At 49.7% G+C, this 24,808-nt stretch overlaps 1 protein-coding gene across 1 annotated transcript; it reads left to right on the top strand.

Annotated features, from left to right (window-relative positions):
- Window positions 1–793: 793 nt before the first annotated feature.
- PGM2L1 (phosphoglucomutase 2 like 1) lies at window positions 794–24,326 on the top strand. The gene is made up of 14 exons (XM_064729045.1): window positions 794–1,123; window positions 7,687–7,854; window positions 11,357–11,463; window positions 12,425–12,509; window positions 13,047–13,130; window positions 14,815–15,008; window positions 15,667–15,856; window positions 16,022–16,119; window positions 17,006–17,186; window positions 18,685–18,778; window positions 19,185–19,314; window positions 19,691–19,880; window positions 20,041–20,174; window positions 20,950–24,326. Exons 1-14 carry the CDS (start codon window positions 1,013–1,015, stop codon window positions 21,050–21,052), a joined length of 1,869 nt encoding a protein of 622 aa, XP_064585115.1. The 5' UTR covers window positions 794–1,012; the 3' UTR covers window positions 21,053–24,326.
- Window positions 24,327–24,808: the final 482 nt, after the last annotated feature.

The following is a 24,808-nucleotide window of genomic DNA, read 5'->3' as shown; positions in this document are numbered from 1 at the left end:
GGAGGCCCCTGGATCCCTGGCAGTGCCCAAGGCCAGGCTGGACAGGGCTGGGACACCCTGGGACAGCGGGAGGTGTCCCTGCCCATGGCAGGGGGTGGGAATGAAATGAGCTTTAGGGTTTTTTCAACCAAAACCATCTGTGGTTCCATGATTCTATCCCTGTGCAGTGCCTGCTGTCACTATGGCAACCTCTGCCAGGACATGCTGTGGGATTGGGATGGTGAGGGACTGGGATGCTCTGTGGGGTGGGATGCTGTGTCGGACGAGGATGCCCAGCAGGATGAAGATGCTCTGTGGGATGAGGATGCTCAGATGAAGATGCCCAGCGGGATGTGGTCCCTCCGAGCCTGCTGCTCAGTGCCAGGCAATCCAGCTGGAGCTGGTGCCGCCGGGGAGGGCTGTGATCCCCCACTAATGGCTGTGGAATTGCCATCTGGAATCGCTTCTCAGCGAGCGGCGCGCCCCCAGGGCAGCTCGCTGCCCGCTGCCCTCCCGGGGGAGCACAGGAGGCTGCGGGCGCTGCCGGGCGGTCCCGAGCAGGGCTGCAGCCGTCCCTGGGGCCGGGCAGTGCCGGTCGGCGGGCGCAGGGCACACACGGCACGCCCGGCACACACGGGACATTTTCGGGGCGTTGTTTTCGCCCCGCGGCGGAGGCGGGACGCGAACCCGCGGTCCCCGCTGGCGGTACCGCTCCCGGAGGCTGCCGGGAGTTGTAGTTCCCGCCGAGTGCCTCGCCGTGCCCTGCGCGCCGCGGGGACTGCATTTCCCGTGGTGCCGCGCGGCTGGGCGCGGCCGGGGCGGGCGGGGCGGGGGCGGGCGCTCCCGTTAGTCGCCGTTGCTCCCGTTAATCGCCGCCGGCAGCGATAAAAGCCGAGCCCCGGCCGCCCTGGCCGTCCCTCGGCCTCCTCCGCCTCTCTTGGCTCCACGGGCGATGCGCGGCGCGGCGGCGGAGTGAAGGAGCGGCGCCTTCTCCGTCCTCATCCTCCTCTTCCTCCTCCTCGCCGCCGCCACCATGGGCGACAGCGGCGCGCCCGGGGACGTGAACTCCAACGTGCTGGTGTCCCGCAGCACCGGGGACGCGCAGCTGGACAAGGCCGTGTGGCAGTGGCTCAGCTGGGACAAGGTGGGCGAGCGGCGACAGAGACAGCGGTGACACCGCCCGGCCGGGCACAGCGCGGCCCCGGGTCCGGGATGGGCACGGCTGGGGTGTCCGGGTACCTGGGGCACCGTCCGGAGCTCACCTGGGCAGGGATGGGCATGGGGATGGTGCCGTCCTGATGCTTACCTGGGCAGGGGTGGTGCCGTCGTGGTGCTCACCTGGGCATGGATGGAGCTGGGGATGGATGGATGGTGCCCTCCCCACACCTGGAGCACTGCCTGGTGCTCACCTGGGCATGGATGGAGCTGGGGATGGATGGATGGTGCCATCCCCACACCTGGAGCACTGCCTGGTGCTCACCTGGGCATGGATGGGGATGGATGGATGGTGCCATCCCCACACCTGGAGCACTGCCTGGTGCTCACCTGGGCATGGATGGGGATGGATGGTGCCCTCCCCACACCTGGAGCACGGCACCTGCCCCACCTGCTCCTCCTCGGGCTGGGGATGGATCAGCAGCTGGTTAAAATGCTGTGTGAGTGTGTTTTCCCCAGGAAAGGCACAGCCAGGTTCCGGCATTCCCCTTTTCTTGTCAGGAGCACTGCAGGCTCGGTTAATTCACATTAAACCACCCAAGCCCATGGCAACAGTGTGGTGTTGGAGGGTGTTTGCCTGTCCTGTGGTTGAAAGGGTTACTTTGGGTTTTCTGAGGTTTTTTCCAGCTGGTTTGTCCAACCATCGTGGCCTGTGCTTTAAATAAATACCTTGATGCTGGGGGAGGGTGAGCTGCCAGTGCACCAGGGGTTTGGGCTTCTGGCTGCTTTTCCTTGATTTTATTTTAGCTTTCTCTCTCCTGAGCCCCTTTTGCCTTTATTTTTATCAGCAACAGCAGGCAGTGTTGGCTCTATTTCCTCCCCAGCCTCACCCTGCCAGGATCAAAGGGGAAAAGCTGCAGGCAGGTGCCACCTGATGGCTCTGAGAGGATGGAGCTCTCTTCTGCCTGGAAACGTGGGGTCTGTTCCTCCTGGCAGTGTGGTTTGTTCCTCCTGGAAATGTGGGGTTTGTTCCTCCTGGCAATGGGTTTGTTCCTCCTGGCAGTGTGGTTTATTCCTCCTGGAAATGTGGTTTATTCTCCTCCCAGCCCTGCAGAAATTAACAGGTGCCATCTGCACCTCCTGCACCCAGAGCTGCTGCTGCTGTGAAAATATCCGGGGGAGGGAAGGAGGGCAGGGAGGAAATAGCATTCCTGATAACACATGTGATAACCCAGCCTGAACCCCGGTAAATATTTTATTTTTATAGCGTCTTGTCAGTGCAGTGAAAGGCTTTTGCTGCTTTTATCGGGTTGTTTTGCCTTCCCTAGACACGTGTGAACCTCCCCGGGGTGTGGGAGGCCAGGGGATGTGGCAGGAGCAGGGATTGCTGCAGAGTGCCCACCACAGCCTTGATTCCCCCTTTCCACCCCCAGCTTCCTGAGCTGCAGCGATTTTGGTGCCCTGATAAAGGAAAAATCTATTTTGCACTCCGTTCCCAGCTGGGGGAGGCCTCTGCCCTGCGGCTTAATTGGGAATTGCTGGCTGTAATTAATTACCAGGGCCGTGCTCTGAGGTTTGGGTGTTGGTGCTCGGAGGAGGCAGAGCTCCTGTGCAGCCCTCCTTGGTGAAGGATGCCAAAAATTGGGCATTGCTCTCCACTTTCTCCCTGTAATTCCCTTTATTCCACATCGTGATTTTCCTGTTGCACCTCCAGGTGTGCCTCGGGACTGCTGAGAGGGTCTGGGTTGTGCCAGGTTGTGCTGCTCAGGGCACACCTGGGTTATTTACCTGCAGAGCCGTGGGCACCTGAAGGCTCAGCTGGAGCTCCCCGTGGGAGGAAAACCTGGGATTGTCACCCAGGAGCTGTTTGGGCAGGCCCCACTCACTGCATCCTCCCTGGATTTTCCTAATTCATGGGCTCAGTGTCATTTTCTCAGTGGAGACCTCCTCCTTGCTGATAATGTGCTTTTGGGGTGTTCCTGTAATTTTTGTGGCTTTGGAGATGCTTTCCAAGAGGAAATTGACTTGATAGTCAAAAGCTGGAGGCCAGTAACTTGCTCCAGCCATTTGAGTTGCAATATTTTTGCTTATTAAGAATTTAAAGTGAGTTTTTAAGGATAACATTGAAAAAATGAAGGCCACAGAAAAAATCATTGAAGCTCAAACCAGCTTGAGGCTTTCCCCCTTCCTTCAGCTGCACATGCATAGAGTGTCAAACAGAAAAAATTAATTGCTGTGAGTAGTAAATTTGACAGGGTATTAACTTTGAAACCGAACTCTGGTGCGAAGTGCAGGTGATTAACATGATTGGGTGTGAGAGGGCCATAAGAAATACCCATTAATGCCCCCCCATTACTTCTCTGCTTATTCCAAGTGTTGGACCCTGATGAGCCACAAAAAGTGATTTTTGCCTCAGCAGGTGACTGTGCAGTAAATGGCAAGCTGAAAGTACATGGCAGAGAATATGTATATTTTTTTTTCCCTTTTGTTTAATAGTACTTCAGACCTTTCTGAGATGTGCTGCAGAGTTCCTGCAGGTTGTGACCCCAGAGCTCTGCTTCTGGCAGTGCCTTCCTATAAATAGCTGGTTTTATATATATATATACATATATATGTATATATGTATACACATATATACGTATATATGTATATATGTATACACATATATATGTATATATGTATATATATACACATATATGTGTGTATATATATACACATATATATACACATACACATATATATACATATATATACACATATATGTGTATATATATACACATATATGTGTATATATACCTATATATACATATATTTATACATATATATACACATATATGTGTATATATATACACATACACATATATATACATATACATATATATATACATATATATACATATATATATACATATATATATATATATATGTATGCTGCTGTCCCTGTGTGCCCCAGCAGGGTGTGTTCCCAGGGCCACTGTCCCTTATCTGCCCACTCCTGCTGCAGCTGGACAAGGGCAGCAGCCTTGTCCACAGGGAGCTGCTGGCTCCTGATTGGGGCCTTGGTAGGCTGTGCTAAACCTCTACAGATGTGGGCTCCACACACACCAGGGAGATGGAGCAGGTAGGTGTCATTATGTAGATTGGGTCAGTATAATTTATGATTTACTAATTTACACTGGGTCGGTGTAATTTCTTTATTAGATATGCATTTATATTGGGTCAGTGTAATTTAGATATTATATATCATAATATGTAATATCATTAATATTATTACATAATATAGATTATATATGATCATATATAATTTGTTATAATATAACATATATGATAATATATAATATGCAGTATTATATATAATATAATATATTACCATTTAGTTATTAAATATCATAATATAGATAATATATCATATTTAATTTAGTTATTATATATCATATTTAGTTACCATATATACATTTATATTACGTCAGTATCATTCAGTTACTATATACACATTCATATTAGGTCAGTATCATTTAGTTATAGACATGTATTGGTCAGTATAATTTATTTATTATATACACCTTTAAATTGGTTTGGTGTAATTTATTATATACACATTTATATTGGTTTGGTATTATTTATTATATACACATTTCTATTAGGTAGCCTAGATTTATTATGTACATGCGTATGTGTATTAGAGAGGTGTCATGTGTTTATTTATACCTGTATAATGAAGTTGAAGTGTTCCTAGTGCTTGAGGAGGGTTGTCAGATAAACAAAAGTCTGTATTTTCTGCAGAAATTCTGGTGCTGGTGTTGTGGTTTGAAGGTGTAAATTTGGCCTAAAATCTCTAAGGAACTTTTCTTTTTTGCTCTTGGGAAGAGGAGCCATCACAAAAGCCCCCGTTAGCCCTATGCCCTGATGTCATAACCGCCCAGCAAACCAGCAGAGCCCCTGGTTTTGGGTTTTTTTGGGATTTTTTGGGGTTTGCAGTGGGGTTAAGTGCCAGCAGTGTTGTGGAATTCCCAGGTCAGGGAGGGCAGACGGTGCTCAGAGCCAGGCTGGGTGTTGCAAGAAGGGAAATCTGCCTGTGACACTGCAGCTCGGGGGGAAAGGGCAGGCTGGGCAGCTGGGAAGGAGTGAAGGTGGTGCCAGGCTGGGATGGAGCAGCTGGGAAGGAATAAAGGTGATGCCAGGCTGGGATGGAGCAGCTGGGAAGGAATAAAGGTGATGCCAGGCTGGGATAAAGCAGCTGGGAAGGAGTAAAGGTGGTGCCAGGCTGGGATGGAGCAGCTGGGAAGGAGTGAAGGTGGTGCCAGGCTGGGATGGAGCAGCTGGGAAGGAGTAAAGGTGGTGCCAGGCTGGGATAAAGCAGCTGGGAAGGAGTGAAGGTGTGCCAGGCTGGGATAAAGCAGCTGGGAAGGAGTGAAGGTGTGCCAGGCTGGGATAAAGCAGCTGGGAAGGAGTAAAGGTGATGCCAGGCTGGGATGGAGCAGCTGGGAAGGAATAAAGGTGGTGCCAGGCTGGGATAAAGCAGCTGGGAAGGAGTGAAGGTGGTGCCAGGCTGGGATGGAGCAGCTGGGAAGGAGTAAAGGTGATGCCAGGCTGGGATAAAGCAGCTGGGAAGGAATAAAGGTGATGCCAGGCTGGGATAAAGCAGCTGGGAAGGAATAAAGGTGATGCCAGGCTGGGATAAAGCAGCTGGGAAGGAGTAAAGGTGGTGCCAGGCTGGGATAAAGCAGCTGGGGAGGAATAAAGGTAATGCCAGGCTGGGATTTTATTCCTTATGAAATTAAGTAGCTTCAGTCAAGAATGCTTGTTAATCTATTTTTAAAAGACGTGTTTGTGCTGTTGCTGGAGCGTTGCCTGAGTTTTGCAGAGCTCCATGAGCTGTGGGATGTGTGATTCCTGTGCTGTTTGTGCCGGGGAGCAGTGCAGTGTGCCCTCAGGAGCTGCAGAGGATGCTGTGTAATTTAATAACTGTGTTTTAAAGCCAAGCCATGCCCTGGGCTGGTGTGAAACGAGGTTTTCAATGCTCCTGCCCCTCGGACTCTTTTCACATCAGTCATTTGCTTTCTGGCTGGCTGCCTGTGAACAGCTGAGGGAGACACTTTCACTTTGCAGTTTGGTGTCTGTTGTGCCCCATTGTTGTGGTTTGGTTTTGGGCTGTGTGGTGAGCAATGCCTTGCTCAGGTTGCCAGCCCATCCAGGAGCCTGGACAATTATGCCTTGCCTTTTATTTCAGAGCACACAGATACATAAATAATAAACAAAAAGTTGTTTGAAATTCACATGTCCGGTGTTCAGGGTCTGCAGTCAAGCTGCAGGAATAATTTCAGATTTCTCAATGCATTTTATGGATTGTGTTTCCTCCTGCAGAGCCTCCCCCTGGAGTGTGCTTCCCAGTGCTGCCTGACCTCTGGTGTAAATGTCAGGGCAGCTTCAGCCCTGCCCTGCAGATGCCATCTGCCTTTTCTGACCTTTCCTTGCCACCCTGCTCGGGGCAGCTCTGCTCTGGAGGGGCTCTTGTGGGGTGGTGCTTGAGGGTCCCCAGGATGAGGGAAGGGATGAGAGTCGTGACTCCATGTCTCAGAAGCCTGATTTATTGTTTTATGGTATATATTATATTAAAAGAAAGAAAGGGGACATCAGAAAGTTAGAAAGGAAAATAGTAAAATCTTGTGGCTGCTCACAGCCTTGACACAGGTGGCTGTCGTTGGTCATCAAGCAAAAACAATTCACGTGCTGGGTACACAGTTCTCCAGATCACATTGCAAAGCAGCAAAACAGGGAGAAGGTGAAGAGGTGAAACTTCCCAGCTTCTCAGGAGAAGGATCCTAGTGAAAGGATTTTATAAAACATGTCAGTGGCACCCTTGTGCCTCCAGAGCAGCGTTTTGCCCTCTGCAGGTGCTGGTTTCCAGCCGTGTGAGCACTGCCATGGGTGGGATCTGGGTTGCTTGGTGGCCAGATGGATTCAGTGTGAGCTGGGTGGCTGAGGAGCCAACAGCAGAGCTGTGCTGGGGCTGTGGCTTTAGGGAAAGGTGCCTGAGCAGGGGCATCGGTGGGTGGGAGCCCAGCCTGTCCACCCTGGAGGGGCTCAGGAGCCTGCTCCAGTGCCAGGTGCCCCTGCCCATGGAATGGGGTGGTCTCCAAGTCCCTTCCAGCCAAAACCATCCTGTGATTTCCAGGGTTTTACTGTGCCTGTTTCCTGTGGGTGTGGAGGAAGGAAATGCTCCTTCGAGGTTTGGGTTTTTGTCCATCCTCTGGGGGCCAAGATCAGGAATGGAATTGTGTTGTCTGCCTTGGGAAAAACTGTTCCAAAGGCTCTGCTCCTCACACAGAGGGGCTGGGAGGCATCCTGGTGACCAGACAGCTGCATCAGTGGCAGCAGGAGCTCCTGAATCCTTTGTTAGTAAGGATAATGTGGGAATAATGGGAGAAGTGAGTTAGGGCAGAGGCTGGTGCAGGTGCGTTGTATAGCACGGGAGGGGTTTGCCCTGGCAATCACCTGGCACTGCTGGTGATGCAGAGCTCGGCCTGAGGGGATGCCTGGGTGTCGTTGCAGAACCCGAGGACGAGGGAGCAGATCGAGAGCCTGCTGCAGGACGGGAAGCACCGCGAGCTGCGCCAGCGCCTCTGCTGCCGCCTGAGCTTCGGCACGGCCGGGCTGCGCTCGGCCATGGGCGCCGGCTTCTGCTACATCAACGACCTCACCGTCATCCAGTCCACACAGGTGAGCTGGGCTCGGCCCTGGGGGAGCCCCTGACCCGGGGGGATCAGCTGGGAGCCCCCTGGGATGCTGCTGGGAAGCATATGGAAGGCTCAGTGCTCAGAGATGAGGTGCCTTGGAGAGCTTGGGCTGGGCTGCAGTTTGGCCACTGCTCAGTCTGCCTCACAGCCCTGGAGCTGGAGATGTTATGAGCTGCCTTAAGCTCATAAGATATGTTTATATATTTAATATATAAACACTTGTATTTATATGTTATACTACAAAAACAAAGCGGCAAAAATAACCCAAAGGAAAGAAGCGAAGCCCCAACCAGACAAGCCTGTCCTTTTGTTTTCAGCACAAGTTGTGGGCTGAGGAAATTACATAAACAGTTTATTTGTGCCCAGCTCTAGCCTTGAATGTTGAAAATAGAATGAGCTGGGGTATTTGGAACACTTGTGCTTGGGAAACCAATGAAATGTTTGTTATGACAAAACTTCTGAATTTTTCCTGTTTTGACAGATAGACTCCATTTCTATAAAAAGAATAATCAAAGGTAGTTTATGACATGGTTTAGGGAAGATTGGTAAAACCTCTCATTTAGTATTGTGCACCTGAACTTTTCAGCTGGTTTCTCTTTGCAGGCTGATGCTCTCCCCTCCCTCAGGACATGTGACTGAAATTACAATTTCTGTTGGTCTGGGGTGGAGGGCTGTGGCTGGAACTTGGAGCAGCTGGGCTCCCCAAAGCTGCTTGACATTCTCTTGTGTGAGCTGTCCAACTGGAGCCCACACTCTTGTGGAGAGGCCAAATTCCAGTGATGTTTTGGGAGGCTTTGTGTCAGAGTGCTGCTTTGAATCCCAGCCTTCCCTCTGCCGGTTCTGCTCTGCATTATCTCCTTGGCCCTAACAGAAAGCTTCCTTGAGGTGTGTGACCTGCAGGCTGGATGGACACACCCTGGGATGATGCTTCCTTCCCTTCTGCTCCAGATGTGCCAGCCTGCTCTGCCACAGAGGCTGCAGTGCCATCAGCAGCTCCAGCTGGGCTCTGGAGGCAGTGGGTGATAAAAGGGGTTTAAAATCAGTGTTCTGTTGCCAGGGGTGGGGTGGTTGAAAGCAGCCAGGCTGCTCGGAGAAGCCCTGTGTCCCTGGCAGCAGAGGGGCTTTTTGGGGGTGATTGATTTCCCTGCTGTGGGATTTGGGGGTGATTGATTTCCCTGCTGTGGGGTTTGGGGGTGATTGATTTCCCTGCTGTGGGATTTGGGGGTGATTGATTTCCCTGCTGTGGGGTTTGGGTGCTGCTGGCTGAGCCATGCTCCTGGCACAGAGGGAGCAGAATTCCCTTTTTCTGGGCAGGGAGCGTGCTGGCAGGCTCGGTTTGGTGGCACTGCTGGTTTTTGGGAGCTCCAGCCCGGGGTGGTGCCTGTGCTCCCTGTGCACAGCTGCTATTTTTGGGTGTTTATTAGAGCTGCGGGTCTAATGGGCTGGGGCACGTGGCTCTGGGGGTGGGTTGGAGCTTTCTGGAGTAAACTGCAGCACGTTTCAGCCTTCCTCAGCACTTTTCTGAGCACTTTGTGAAGGCAGGAGCAGTCCTGCTGTGGGCATGGGCAGCCCTGGCTCTGGGCTTGCCCTTGCCTGCGACAGGAATAACTGGCCAGTCAAATATCAGGCTTGTAATTAATACTTCCTTCAGTTAAAATAAGCTGTAGTGAAGTTGCACGAGTGTTCTGTGTCCTTCATTTGAGCTGGTTTTTCTTTCATTTGACTTTTTTTTTTTTCGTTTGATCTTCACTTGATTTGATTATATTGATATTGTGAAAAGTCAGGTCCAGGAAGGCACAGAATATTCAGCACTTGCTGAGGACTCTGCTGAAAATTGCAAGTTTTAAACTCCATGTAAAGCCCTGATTCCCTAGCTTCTCTCCTGCTTTGATGCATGTCCAGGTGCTTTTATTAGTGGGAAAGGAACCTGTCAGTGATCAGTGACAAAACCAGCCTGCTTTGCATCAAGGGGTTTCCTGCTGCTAAAAAAGCAAAGCTAAAGGTAAAAGATGAAAAATGTGAATGCTGGGCTTCATAAAGCTGTTCCTACCCCTCTGGATGTAATCAACCAAAAATCTTTGGTTTATTCTTGATACCATCACAGTTCCCTCACCTCTTGTGAACTTGAGCATTTGGGACAGGCCATGCTGTCGATATGGACTCGTTCTGTTCCATGGATTTTGCATCAGGGAATCCCCTGAACCACGCAGTGGGAGAGGCAATTGTGGCACTTGAGGCACCTGAGGAGAGTTCTGCCTTAGATCTGAGTGCTGGCGCCTGCTAATGAGCCGTTAATTATCACCAGATGCACTTGTGCCTCCTTCAGAAGTGCTGGGGGTTTAACAGCTGAAGTAATTAGGGACACTATCAAAACCCGAGTCTTGTTAAGGGGAAATAGGAATTCTGTGAATTGAGGAGCTTTGCCAGGAGAGGAGTTAACCCCAGAGGTGCTGGAATCCCAAACTGGGAGGAGTTTGGTGCGAGCTCAGGCAGAGGGCTTGGGCAGTGGAGAGGCTCTGCATTCACTTCCTCACTGGCTCTTATTGATTTACTTTTATTTCCTGCAGCTGTCATAACAATGTTTGGATAACAAGTCCCAAAGGACCGAGTAAACTTCAGCTGTGCACTCTGGGGCTGAGCTTTAGGGGCTGATTTTGAGCAAAATGCTCCATTAGCAGAAAGTGAAGACATTGCTGTTTCCTTCATTCCAAATCCTAGCCTAAATAGGGGGTCTGCTGTAAGAAATCTGCTGTTCATGTCTTTAGATATTGCTCAGGTCGACTTGAGGAGTTTTCCCCATTGCTGTCTCTGCTCGCAGCTGTGAGTGGAAGCTTTGGCAGGGTGAGGATTTGTGTGTTGTGGGCTCAGTTTTGGGTTCAGGTGGCTGCAGCAGGGGATCACAGCCTCCAGAGAGTTGAGTTTGTTTTAACAGTAAATATCTCCTCTCTGTGGGAACAGGTCATGCTCTGGGGCACATCCTGGGCCACATGCTTTGGGCCATTTAGGAAAAGGGATCCTGGGTGGGTTCCAGGGCAGGAGGCAGGCTGCCTTTGCAGATACCAGCGAAAAACATCCTAAAGGGTTGCACTGAATACTGCTTGGGGTGAAAATCTGTTTAATGCTGGTGCAGAGCTTCTAAAATATGGGTTTTTCTCAGTTCAGCCTTGAGAAGATGGTTTAAATGAAATGAAGCACAGTATGGACTGAAAATGAGTGTTTGCTTCCTGAGGGTTTGTTGTTGTCCTGCTCACTTTTATTTCCCACAACAGTTTCTCTGCTTAGTTGCTTTCTGTCAGCGACCACCGGGGGAAAACCACTGCTGTTTTTGTGACTATTGTTTGAATAATTTTGTGAATATATTGATGTGTTTGAGCTGTGTCTTGCCTGCTGACATGATCCATCCTTTGTGCAAGATCACCTTCAGTGTTTGTGTGTGCTGCAGCCCGGCTAATTCTCCTTTTCTCCTGTTTTTTTGTTTTCTCCAGGGGATCTACACGTACCTGGAGAGGAACTTTTCAGACTTTAAGCAGAGGGGCTTTGTTGTTGGATATGACACACGAGGTCAGGTCACCAGCAACTGCAGCAGTAAGAAGTATGAGTATTGATTACATCTGCAAGACTAGAAATGAAATTGTGGCTTTGAATGCTTTCTGTCCTGTCAGCACTTTGTCTTTGGGTTTGGGATGAGCTGGGCACCCTCTTTGCACTCCCTTATCCATTGGATCAGTAATGAGGAGAGGCTGGAGCTGAATCCTTTGTTTGCCAGCTCAGGAGGAGTGTAAGGCTGCTTGCTTTCCACCAGGGAATTTACAGATTAAATGCACAGGATCATTAGCCTTGATGTGCCTGGGGAGAAATTGGAGCATGAAGGTAAATTCAGAGTATGAACATGCAGCTGGAAACCCCTGGATATTAATGCACTTTTTACACTCTCATTCTCTGGTATTTCACACCTGGTTTAAGCTTGCCTGGGGAGGGCAATTCCACCTGCAGCCTGCTGTAACCCTGTGTATTCTCACTTTGAGGGGATTTTACCTGGAATGCTCAAAATGTGGACTTCCAGCAATGGCACACTGTGGTCCTTGCAGGGAAAGGGGAGCAAACTGCTTCCTGAATTTTCTCAGGAATCACAATCCCTTGTCACTGGGGAGCAAAGCCCACATGCGTGATGGCATGCTGTGCAAAAAGCCAAGCCAGTAGCTAATTAGTGTTCCAATAAAGAGGAGTTAATGATTGTAACTAACAGTTCTTTTCCTTTTTAAATGTAGTAGTATTTAATGTTTTTATTTAATGCTGCTGACACTGGAACTCCCTGGGGAGCTGGGTCTGTCCTTGTGTTGTGTGTCTGTGTGGGATTTCTGCTTTGTTACCAGCAGCAGCAGCTGGAGGTGCTGGCTCACCTTCTGCAGCTGAGAGCTCTGACCCTCACTGTGCCCTTTGTAGGATACCACTCCAGGCACAAGCCAAAAAGCAGTGGAGTGCCTGGAGGTGGCAGGAATTCCATCTGGCTCTTGGGCTGGGCTGACTGGGTGTTGTCTTTTTCCCCTTGGTAGGCTTGCAAAGCTCACTGCAGCAGTCCTGCTGGCCAAGGATGTGCTTGTGTACTTCTTCTCCACCTATGTCCCTACTCCCTTTGTGGTGAGTCACCTTCTCATCCTGTTGTTGCACCACACACTTATGGGAGTGTTTGAATTTACTGAAGAAGAGAGCTAGCAGTTTTCTTAAATTCTGTGATTTAACAGAAAAATAGAGGCTGCTTGGCACACCTGGCTCCTCAAGGAGGTTGTAACAAGGATGTCACCAAATTCCTCAGTGCCTCTGCTTTTAATACCTCAAAACCAGGCTCTTCTGGTCACAGCAGCTTTTCCTGGCATGGCTTTAAATCCTTGCTTGCATTCCATGAGCGTGCTGTGTGTCCTTGCTTTGAGGGGATGGACTGGAATGCCTGCAGAAACTGTGACTGGTTTTCCAGCAAGCCTTTCTGTGAATCCCTCTGTTCTGTGTCCGAGGGCTGCACAATCTGAGTGTAGGCTTTTGGGTGGCCAGTGAAGGGTTGCATTTTGGTAATTGAGGTAAAGAAGGTTTTCATGGAGCCGAGTTAGCGCCAGCGTGGTGCTGCTGGTTCCAGCGGGGCTGGGGCAGGGCTGGGCTGAGCTGTCCCCGGTTCCCTTGCAGCCCTACGCCGTGCAGCAGCTGGGGGCCGTGGCAGGGGTGATGATCACAGCCTCCCACAACCGCAAGGAGGACAACGGCTACAAGGTGAGTGCGCCCTGGAACCCGGCCAGGGACACCTTCCCCTAGCCCAGGCTGCTCCAGCCGGGCCCTGGAGCCCTGCGGGGTGTGCCAGGGCTCCCCTTGCTCTGTGTGTGTGTCCCCATTAGAGGGGTAAGTCATGTGAAATAACTCATTCTCCCACAAGCTGACACACTGGTCTGTGGTGAGAGAGAAGAGCACACAGTTTGTGTCTTGGGCATCAATCTGCAGTGCAATTCCACAGAGCCTAACCAACAGCTGAAGAAGCGCCCCAGCTTTGTGTGTTTGCTGCTGAGGCTTAGAACTCACTTTAAAACTAAGCCAGAGCTGAGGTGGATCCATGCACACAGCAGGGCACTGTGCTGAAGGTGGGGATGATTGAAGAGTGGATCAATAAAACACAGGAGCATTGGCTTTATTGGTTTTTTGGGCACTGTAGAGGGGTGGGTGGCTGCTCTTGGCAAGCTTGGGACAGTAAAGCCATCCACAATAGCAGGTGCAGTGTTTTAACTGAGCATGTCCTGCCTCAGCTGTATAAGAAGCTGAACCAAACTCTCAACTCTAGCTGAGCATTCTAGAAGCCCTGGGCAGGTCAGTGAGTGATGGCAGTGTGAGGGAAGGCAGAGAGAGCTCCTGGGGGTGCTTGAGCTGCTCTTGCCTTCCCTGGAACAATTGTGAAGCTCTTCACCAGCCTTTGTTTGTGCTGAGCTGGAGCAGGGAGTGAGGAGAGAAGGCACAGGCATTTCCCAGGTGCTCCATTTGTCAAGAAGCAATTTAATGTTTGTGTCTTCTGATACAAACGTACTGGAAGTTTGCGAACATGTCATCAGTTCACAAAGAAGTAAACAGCAGTTTGCTTTTGCCATGATCCTGGTGTGTTTCCTGGTTTATTTGTGCCGGGACCCTGGTGTGTTTCCTGGTTTATTTTTGCCATGATGCTGGTGTGTTTCCTGGTTGATTTTTGCCATGCTCCTGGTGTATTTCCCAGTCTTTCCCAAGAGCTGTTTCATCTTTCCCAGTTTCCCATATGAATTCCATGGCTCTGAAGGCTTTGGGCAGTGCCAGCTGGAGGTGGCAGACGCAGAGGTGAGCAGGCAGAGGCAGATGATGGAGCAGAGTCTGCCCCGTGAGCTCAGCCTGTTGGCAGCAGAGTGTGGGAAAAGTGGCCTCTAAGTTGGTAACAAAGGCTTTATTATAGCTGGGGTTAGATATGGAGTTTCCACTCTGGAGGGTGTTTGCAGCTGGGAGATTAGGCTGTTCAGATGTGGAAAAACACAGACCTTGGCACCCTGCTTATCTGCTCTGCTCTGGGCTCAAAGCCAGGCTGTGTTCCTCTCTCCAGAGGAATGCCAGCCTTGGGGAAGGTGGTGTTTTCCCTCTGTTAGTGTGCACAGCACTCCCACATACAAGTGCCTGCTTTTGGTTTCTCACATCCTGACATTTCAGCTGTGATAGTTCAACACCAGCTTTTGAGAAAACAGTTGTGTTGCTGTGTGAGCTCCATTTATCAGTTGTGAGCTCAGAGGCTGGTGCTGGATGACTCCAAATGTCTTGAGCATCAAGCCAGTCTGATGCTGAATCCTCTGTATGGCTTAGGAACAAAGTAGGTGGAATCCTTTAGCTCAAAGAATTTATCAGGTTAATAATCTTTGCATTAAACTGAGTGTTGTTTTCCTTCCTCTTACCCCAGGTTTATTGGGAAAATGGAGCACAGATCACCTCTCCTCACGATAAGGAGATTATAAAATGCATAGAAGAGTGTGTGGAGCCATGGAATGGCTCTTGGAATGAAAACCTGGTGGACACCAGTCCCCTCAGGCAGGATCCTCTGAAGAAAATCTGTGACAGCTACATGGAGGACCTGACCAAGATCTGCTATCATAGGTATGGTATAAAGCAAAAAAGTTATGTTTTTAAGTCAGCTCTGGGTTGCATGTGGAAAAACTGACTGCAGACAGACTCCCCTGTGCTCTCTGAGGTGTCATCAAATTCAAGGGTCACCATCCTCAGGGTTAAACCTTTTGGTTGAGAATAATAATGAGAATAATCCGCCTTTGGGAATTAAGTTACTGTGAAACACCCCAGTGGAAACCATTTAATGCAAGTGAATGTGCTCTGAGAGTTCTGAATAAAATGCAGAGATTCAGAGTAAAAGTGAGGTGCACATGCATAAATAGATTGAGTCTGAAGGTTAGGTGGGGCAGAGGATGAGAATGAAAGGAGGAGGATGGATGGCTTGAAGCAGAGTTGGAATAACATTTTAAGGTGGTGGAAGAGCTTGAGTTTGATGTAGAAATCAACAGTTTATTCTTGGGAGACTTTGATCTGTCTCAGCAGAAGGTAAACACTTCATCTTCCAGGAGAAGCAGCTTTAACCCAGCGATTTCTAGTGCAACATAAGCACTTTGTGTGATTCCTTTGAAACGAATGCAGCCATCAGCAGGGCAGTACCCGGAGGAGTTGCGGTTTGCTTGGCCTTCCCTCGTTAAGCAGTGTTGTTGGGGAGCTCAGGGGTCCTGCTGAGGCTGTGTTTCCCCCGCAGGGAGCTGAACGTGCGGAGCAGCCTGAGGTTTGTGCACACCTCTTTCCATGGCGTGGGCCACGACTACGTGCAGATGGCCTTCAGAGCCTTTGGCTTCCAGCCCCCCATCCCAGTGCCCGAGCAGAAGGACCCGGACCCCGACTTCTCCACGGTCAAGTGCCCCAATCCTGAGGAAGGAGAGTCTGTGCTGGTATGCTGGTTTCTACTCCGTCTGATTTCTGTGGGGAGAAAACAATCTGAGGGAGAGAACAGGGGGAAATCCATGGGGGGTTTTTTCTTTTAGATATAAGTTGGAAGGCTGTGGGTTTATTTACTCTTACATTTTGGTGTTTTTTGTCCCTCCTTCTCCCCCCAGGAGCTGTCACTGAGGCTGGCAGAGAAAGAAGATGCCAGAGTAGTGGTGGCCACTGATCCAGATGCAGATAGACTGGCAGTGGCAGAGCGGCAGGACAAGTGAGTGGTGGGACCCTCTCTTGTGTCTTCCTGCAGAAGAGGTGGTGGCAGTCACAGAACATCCCCAAATTGCCAGGCACAGGACTTCAATCCACTCTTTTCCTTCTTCCTTTGAGTTTTACCCTTTGGTACTGCTCCAAATGCATGTTAAATCAATTCACCCAGCAAAGAGTAGATTAAATACCTACTGGTTTAATAGTAAGTTACTAATATTACTAATTAAATAGTAATTTACTATTACTGGTGTAATAGTAAATGGCCAAACAAAGCTGAGCTGAAAACGGAGTGGTTACTGAAGGCAGTGAAATAATTGTGTGTTTTCATGTATATTAGCCAAACCTTCCTTGGTGGTTCTCATGGGCTTCTTTGGTGGAGCGGGGTTTTTTGTTTGTTTTGTTATTTTAAATTTTAATCCTTTGTTTGCCCGTGCTTGTTCATATTGAACAGGAATTACTTTTCTCCCACTAACAGGCCCCAGTTGTGATGATTGTGTAAGTAAAGGCTGAGCAGGCCCTGCCTGCAATGCTCAGGTTGCTTAGAGTGCTCGGTGTGGGTCGGTTCTGGACTGGTCGGTGTGGGTCGGTTCTGGACTGGTCTGTGTGGGTCGGTTCTGGACTGGTCTGTGTGGGTCAGTTCTGGAGTGCTCTCCTGCTGCTGGCTCACCCAGAGAGGACACCCTGGGGCTCTCGTTGGGCCCTGACCCTGTAAACCCTTGAGGTGTGATAGCTGTGGGGTCTGTCAGTAGGGTGGCTTTGCCTAGAGCAGCTTGGCAGTGCTGTGCTCACGTTCCCTGTTGAGTGGCTGCAGAATTGCTGTTCAGGGCCTGCAGAAATGCTCACCCTGCCTCTCCTGGTGCTCAGCCGTGCTCCCTTGGCTCTCCCCACAGCGGCAGCTGGAAGGTGTTCACGGGCAATGAGCTGGCAGCGCTGTTTGGCTGGTGGATGTTCTCCTGCTGGAAGGAGAACTGCCCCCAGGATGCTGACGTGAGCAACGTCTACATGCTGGCAACCACGGTCTCCTCCAAGATCCTGAGGGCAATTGCACTGAAAGAGGGGTTTCACTTTGAGGTGAGTGTGGGTGCTGTGGGGCTGTCCCCATCCAAACCCTGCTCATGGGGTGACAAGTGGGCAGGGGACATCCAGGCTTCTGGCTGTGAGTTGTGAGGGATTCCAGCTTGCAGAGGGTGTTCTTTCACCCACACAAGCCTGATTTCAGTCTCCTCACTGTTCTGGGACTGGGGGATCAGTGTGGGCAAAGCTCAGTCCCAGGGACACGAATGAACACCTGGATTGCAGATAACAGCAATGCCTTAGCTGTGGTTATCCAAAATCCTCCTCTGTGAGAGAAGGGATTTGTGCAGCCTGCCCTGCTCACTCTGAGTGTTGATGGGTTTGTAGGGAGCCCTTGGATGTTACACAATGGCCCTTCATGTGCCCTGTGCCAGTGGGTTTTGGTTTTGGGTTTGCTTCAGGCAGGGGAGCTCCTGTGCTCAGACCTTTAATGCACAGCTTTGTGAAGAACTTGCTAAAATAGAAACTGGGGTGCTGCCCCCAGACTGACAGTTCAGCTCCTGCATCCAAATTAAATCTGATTTCTGTTAGCCAGAAGAGAGGTAAGTGCCTGAAATCATGGCACAAACATACAAAGGGCCAGGCCTCATTTATAGATGTCTTAATTAAAGCCATGTGCAATAGGAATTGTTTTGCCAAAAAATGAGGAATTGAAAATTGAAAGGAACGCTGAAAACCATTTTGAGTGACTGGCCAGATAATCAGGGTGAATGTCAGTTCCCTGTACTGGATTTGGTTCTGTCTTTAAAATATTGTTTATTTTGGGTTTTTTTAATAGAAAAATGACATACTTGACTGAAAGGAAAAGAGAAGCTAAGAATATACAGAACCGCTTGTCCTTCTCTAAAATCTCCCCTTCCTTTTTATTTCTAACTTCCTTCTCTCCAAGAAAGCTGTTTCCAAGCTTTTGGCTGCTTTTGCATGATTTATGTAAACACCCCCAGAAGAGAGCTCTCCCCTGCCAGCAGCTAAAAGTGTTACTTTTATATTTCTGTGGCTTTTCCTCCTGAATAACTGTGTCTCATCTGGTGAGCAGCACAGATGATCTGATGTGATCTGAGCACCACAGCCCCTGACACACTTTTCCCTTGGTTTGGTCCTTGTGTCCTACTTGAGTATCCACTAGGAAAATCCTTTCCAGTGGCTCTTTGCCTTGGACTCATCATAAACTGAAGATACGACTTGTCTGATGCTTCTTTACTGTCCCTATTCTGCTGGTCAATTAGATTTAAATTTAAGGAAATCACTTTAAAAAACCCCAGAAAAACTTCCTTAAGCTTTAGTGTTTTGACTCTGCAGCAGTCTTTACCATTGACCCAAAAATTCAAAATGTAGTTATATTTTCTCTTTGGTGTTTTGGTGGTTTTTTTTGGTTGGTTTTTTTTTTTTTTTTTTTAGTCTGAAGTGAACAGTGGCTATACTTTTTTTTCTTGTAATTGAATCTAAATTGAAAATACATATTTTAAGCACTCCCTTTTTTCCCTTCCTCTTTTAGGAAACACTCCCTGGTTTTAAATGGATTGGAAGCAGAGTGAAGGATCTCCTAGACAACGGAAAAGAAGTTCTCTTTGCATTTGAGGAGTCTATTGGTATGAGTGCTGGTATCCCTTTAAACTGCTGAGAACTAAGAGGGGGGTGTGACTAGGAGGGACTGATACTACCTTTGAAATAAACCACGCAGAAAGTGTACTTTATTTTTATCCTAATAGCTAATAGCATTGGTATTTTGCTCTCACCAGATTGACTTGCCAACTCCCATTATAAATTGTACCTGACTTGCTGATTCTGGTGTTTGCTTATCTTTCCAGCCCTCTAACCCCCAAAATCATTAGATTAGATGAGAAATCATTAGATTTCTGCTGCAGGAGCAGCAATAAAGCAGCCTCCATGTCCTGGCCAATTTTCCTTTGCAGGATCAAAGGTTAGAGCTTCATCCGGTAAATCAGAGTGATAACCTGTCAGGCTCTTTTCCCACCATCCCTTTTTTCTTCCTAGGCTTCATGTGTGGCACATCAGTGCTGGATAAGGATGGAGTGAGTGCAGCCGTGGTCATTGCAGAAATGGCAACTTATCTGCAGAGCCAGGGCCTGACCCTGGCACAGAAACTCGTTGACATTTTTGAAATGTGAGTGGTGGTTTTCATTGGAATATTCTGCTCTGCTGTTCTGGAGCTGGGAATCCTCTGAGGAATATTTATTGAAGTATGAGTGAATGTTTGTGTCCCTGAGATGGTTTTGGTGTAGGATGGATTACAGCCCATCATCAGTGCAGGTATCACAAAGGGGCTCCAGGAGGGCTGGAGAGGGATTTGGACAGGACACAGGGAATGGGTTCCCAGTGCCAGAATGGATCTGTAACAGAGCAGGAATGGCTGGGGATGCACTCCCAGCAATAAAACAAGGGTGCTGTTTGTCAGAATTAAGCCCTGCACTCAGATCTTTTGGGTACAAATGAGCCCAACCCCTCTGAATCCCACAATGAGAGCCTCAGTGTGCTTGCAGGTACGGGTATCACATCTCCAAGACCTCCTATTTCCTGTGCTACGACCCTGCCACCATCAAGAAGCTCTTTGAGAGGCTGCGCAACTTCGAGGGCCCCGAGTCGTACCCCAAGAGCTGCGGGGCTTACAGCATCCTGCACGTCAGGGACATCACCACGGGCTACGACAGCAGCCAGCTGAACCACAAGTCTGTGAGTTAGAGCGTTTGTGCAGGGCAGGGATGCACAGACCCGAATGCCTGGGGAGGGGGCAGGTGTGGGACGTGGTGCTTGCTCTGACACACAGGCTGCTGCTCACTCACTGAGCTTGGGGCTGCTGCAGGGGCACTGAGGGGCTGCTGCTGTGTTGCAGGTGCTGCCAGTGAGCAAGAGCAGCCAGATGATCACGTTCACCTTCCAGAACGGCTGCGTGGCCACGCTGCGCACGAGCGGCACCGAGCCCAAGATCAAGTACTACGCTGAGATGTGTGCCCTGCCCGGGCACAGGTCAGTGTGCCAGCCTGCTGCTGCCCTCAGCAGCACACCCACAGGGGGCTCTCAGCCTCTGCTGCAGCAGGATTCTCTAGCAAACCCGGTTCCCCCGTTACTTAGGGTTAACAAGTGCTCAGGTGACAAAATCACGGAATTGTTCAGGCTAGGAAAGCTCTCTGGGGTCAGAGTCCAGCCTGTGACCGACCCTCACCTTGTCAGTGGGACCAGAGCGTCACATCCAGGCTGTTCTCTCTCTGCTGGGGTTGTGTTTGCAGCCAGGTGTTGTTCACCTGGGCTGAGCCACCTCCAGTTTAAAACTGGGGTGAATCCAGGGTGTGTTGACACCACAGAATCCTCTTCCTCACGATTATGGAACCATGGAATGGCTTGTGTTGGAAGGGACCTTAAAGACCATTTGTTCCACCCCTCTGCTGTGGGCACATTCCACCATCCCAGGTTGCTCCAGCTGGGCCTTGGACACTCCTGGGGTGGGGCTGCCCTGGGCAACCTGTGCCCGGGCCTCACCACCTGATTATCGCAGTATTAATTGAAATTAATTTCATTAAAGGAGAAAAAGGCCACTAGAGGGCTCTGGGCACCATCTTTTCCAGTCCCTTCCAGCCAAGGCACGATAATCCTGCTGGAAAGGAGCTTATTAAAGCAGGAGTCCCCACACCTGGCAGGGTGGGAAACACAACAGAGCAAGTCCATCCCCATCAGGTCTCGCTGTTTGTTGATTTAGTTCTGGGCATTTCCCAGCGCTCTGACCCGGGCCTGTTCTCTCCTGCAGCGACAGAAGTGTGCTGGAAGAGGAGCTGCAGAAGCTGATCGAGGCTCTGATTGAGGATTTCCTGGAGCCTGCCAAGAACGGGCTGACCTGGCGCTCTGCGTAGAGCCCGGGCAGGGGAGGCTTGGAACAAAGGAGCCCGGAGCAGAACCAGTCTCATCTCTGTGTCTGTGTGTGTGTTTCCAACAGCTGCGTTCTTTTCTGTGCAGAAGAAGCTTTCTTTTGTCAGGCTTTTCACCAAACTGGGACAAGGAGAGGAGGTCAGAGGAAAGGGTGGGATTTGTTGTCGCAGTTTTCAGTCCTTTTGACCAAAAGTTTAATTAACCCACACCAATGCAAATGAACTGCCCGGGTACCGTTGAGGCAGCTGAGCTCAGCTGCCACGTCTTGTCTTAAAACTCATTTCAGGTACCTGAAACACCTCTTTTTTTGGTGTAAGAAAAGGTTTTAAAGTTTTAAAGGAGTGATCACTCCTCACTGACAGCAAAGGCTGCTGCTTCCCTGCAGCTCTGAGACCTTCCTTACAGGTCTGCACTTCCAAAAGCATCCAAGCAGAGCTCAGCATTTCTTGTGTAGGCAAATGGTTGGCATTTTTCATCTAGTTAAGAGTTCTTCTGTTGGTAAAGGTGTTCTTGGGCATTGTAGCTTTCCTGTGTGTGTCTTAAAATAATTGGCAGTGAAACAATAGTGGCAACAGCTGCAGCCTGGGGTTGGAATTGCCTGGTGCCTTTCCAAGGCTTCCAAAGGAGCAGGAACTTGGTCATTCCTTGGTAAAATTGCCCCTCCTGACTACTACAGGCTCTGCAGCCACTTTTTGTCACACATCTCTGCAGGGCCTTAAGCTTTCTTGATTTTCTGTATTCATTACTTGATTTAAATGCTAGTCAGTGACTTTTTGGTTTTTGCTGGCCTGTTATTTTTTTCTGTGCATTAAAAAGAAAAAACCAACCAAAAAAAAACAAGGAAGAAAGTGAAGATAAGACTAACACAGTTACTAAATTGCGACTTGTAATTTTTTTTTTTGTCATGTCCTGTCAGGTAATTTGTTAGAATAGCACTTTGCAAATACTGTTATTCAAGGGTAAATTTTTAACAGCTTCTCTCATTTGTTTCCTCCCTTTGCTCAAGTAGCAAGTGGGACTTGTAATCCCATTTTCCAAAAACACCACCCAAACCGATACTCAAGTTCTCCCTGTGGTTGTATTGGATTTTGGGCAATAAAGGCCCTGTTTTGGCAGAGGGGAGCTGGTCCTGGAAGCTCCCTGCTGTCGCTGGCAGCAAGTAAAGAGAAGCAGCAGCAATTCAGGGTTTGATGTGTGTGGAGGTGATGGGGGAAGAGCCCAAGGTGCCCTGGAGTTGGAGCTGTTGTTCTGCCACTATTGCTGCCTCTCCAAAGTGAATCCTCCCTGTGCTGGATGGCACAGGGTGGGTTGGTGTGCTGCCTCTCCATGGCTCCAGAGAGCCCTGAGGGTTGGGGGTTTCCTGCTGCCAGCAGCTTTGCACTATGTCCATGGAGAAGTATTTCAGTGTCTATGAATGTACCTGTGCTAGAGAAGGTCTGTGTTGCACAAGTTCTGACCTGTCACTGCTATTTATTTATTTTTTTGTATTTTAAGAGAAAGTATCTCCAAGTTGTTCTGCCAGTGAGTGAAATGTATCTCATGCCAAAAGCTTGGGTTCCTTCTACCTTGACTGTACATTTGACTGACATGGTGGGGAAAATAGGCAAACCCAGACAGACTCAGAGGATGCTGTTGTTGCTGTCTGTGCTGGCTAGGGCTGGGAAGGCATTTCTGACTGCTGCTCTGCCTTCAGCTCTCCCAGAAAGGGTGCAGATGTGGATCCCCACTGCACTGAACTCGAAGGAGCTCCTGCCACTCCTTCCATTGGCAGCAGAGTAAACCCTGAGGCGCTGAGGGTTCTGTTCTCCAGGCAGCGAAGAGAACAAGTGACTTGGGACATCATTTGGAACAAACAAACACTGTAAAAAGCGTAGTGTGTGTGTGTGGTGAGCCCAGCTGTGTGTTATTGTAGCAGTCTCGTGAGTGATGGCTGTGCTCCTACAAAGAGCAGGAATCTGCAGCTTCCCAGAGATCTGCTTTGTGTCAGTAGGCAAGCGCTAGAAATGGAGAAAATGTTTTCAAGGAGCGTTGTTAGAAGCTGTTCCTAGTCTAACTATGCTTAATTAAAGAAGAAAACCCAGCTGTGGGGTGTTTTGTGTCTGGGATTTTGCCCATGGGTAGGTCTGACAGGGAGCTGGAGCTGTAGTGATGCTTTTGGGAGGACAGCAGCAGGCACAACGTGTTGAATGTACTTTCAGGGTATAATTACTATTTGCTGTTTTGAAACTGCTGCTACTGTTGTTTTCCTACTGTATTGGAACTGTTTGATATATTTATACTGTTCCATTTGTGGAACTCCTTTATCTCCTCCCTCTGTTCTTGCATCCCTTACTTCTGTTACTGTGAAGGACTGGAATTCTCGTTTCCTTGCCCTGTAACTTTGTAATGCATCGTGGTAGAGTTCACTCGGTTTGTGCACAGCCTTCCTCGAGTTGTCAGCTGTTCTTTCCCACTTCTCAGATAAGAACAAAGGCCTTTCTGCCATGAGTACAAAGCAGGTCACAGATCAAAGGGTGCCGTGGATGTTTCTGAGGTGCTTCCAGGTAAAACACACCTTGTCAGAGCTGGGCTGTGGCTGAGGCTGTGCTCATAGAGCCACTGGGTTGGGTTTAGTGTTTGATGAAATCCAGAGGGCTGGGGTTTGTCCCCAGGTTGAATTTCTGGTGAAGCTGTGTGTCCGTGGGCCTGGGACAGGAGCTCTGTTGGTGCCTCCATGCCCACATCCCTGGTGGTGCTCAGCTATCACTTTGTGAGCCCTCCCTGCCAGGCTCCTGAGGGTGCTGGGTGTTCCAGCTCCCATTTCCTTGCACAAGTGTTTGTGTGGCACTGGTGGGAGCCTGTCCCTTGGGCAGGGTGGGATGTGTGTGCTGCCTCCTTAGGGAGCACTGGATGGTCTCTGATTTTAAAACTGCTATCACTGTTTTGTCTTCCCTGCCCCTCTTTGTCCTCTCCCCAGCTGAGAGAGGGCTCCTTGCATGGTGGCACTGGGTGGTTACAGTCCAGCTTGGTTCCCTCTGCTCAAGAATGGCTTTGTACAGATGACTGAGGCATCTCGAGTTGCATCACTCCCCTTGCCTGGAACCTGGGGGAGTTCTGGATCTGTACTGCTGTTTACCTGGTGTCTGTTCTGTAAAACTGGGGTGTATTACAAATACAGAGTGAGAATTTGCACTTTTCTGAAGACTTTCTGTGTACTGCTATGTGGAATTAGCTGAAAGAAGTGTTATAAGTAATAAACTATTCCCTTCGTAGTCTCAACCCAGGTTTCCTTGTCTTCTTTAGCCAAACAATTCTGCCCCAGAAGCTAAGCTGGGCTTGGAGGGGTATCTATGTGGCACTTGGATAAGGCCTGGGAACGGGAGCCTGCTCAGAGCCTCCTGCTTTTGGTGGCACTGAGGTGTCCCTGGGGCTGATGGGGACCGGAGTGTCCCCTCAGTGATGGCTGCAGCTTTCATCCCGGGGAATCCTGTGTGCCTGCTGTTGTTTTATCTGCCAAGGCTGCTGTCCCTGAGCCCCTCTCCTCCTCCCAGCTCAGCGTGGGGACAGCCAAGGGCCAGGCAGGACCCCTGGCACCTCAGGGTGCACTTGAGCAGGGAGAGGGGGAGCTCAGGACCGGCACCTGCTGTCCCTGTCCCTGCTGAACACTGACATGGCTTCCAGGACAGCAGGACTGGGCTGGTGGGAGCAGAGCATCTCCTGGAGGCTGCAGGGTCCCTCTGTGCTGCTGGCAGAGCCCCAGG

The sequence above is a fragment of the Zonotrichia leucophrys genome, chromosome 1, assembly GCF_028769735.1.
Source record: "Zonotrichia leucophrys gambelii isolate GWCS_2022_RI chromosome 1, RI_Zleu_2.0, whole genome shotgun sequence".
In the NCBI taxonomy this organism is placed as follows: Eukaryota; Metazoa; Chordata; class Aves; order Passeriformes; family Passerellidae; genus Zonotrichia; species Zonotrichia leucophrys.
Note: the sequence above shows the minus strand (reverse complement) of the source record. Positions and strands in the feature narration are given on the sequence as shown.

Excerpts from the sequence above, each read along its gene's own strand:
- PGM2L1 (XM_064729045.1), top strand. The coding sequence starts at position 1,013 with ATGGGCGACAGCGGCGCGCCCGGGGACGTGAACTCCAACGTGCTGGTG. Across the intron at positions 11,464-12,424 it reads AGCAACTGCAGCAGTAAGAA|GCTTGCAAAGCTCACTGCAG; the intron begins GTATGAGTATTG and ends TCCCCTTGGTAG. Across the intron at positions 16,120-17,005 it reads GTGGCAGAGCGGCAGGACAA|CGGCAGCTGGAAGGTGTTCA; the intron begins GTGAGTGGTGGG and ends CTCTCCCCACAG.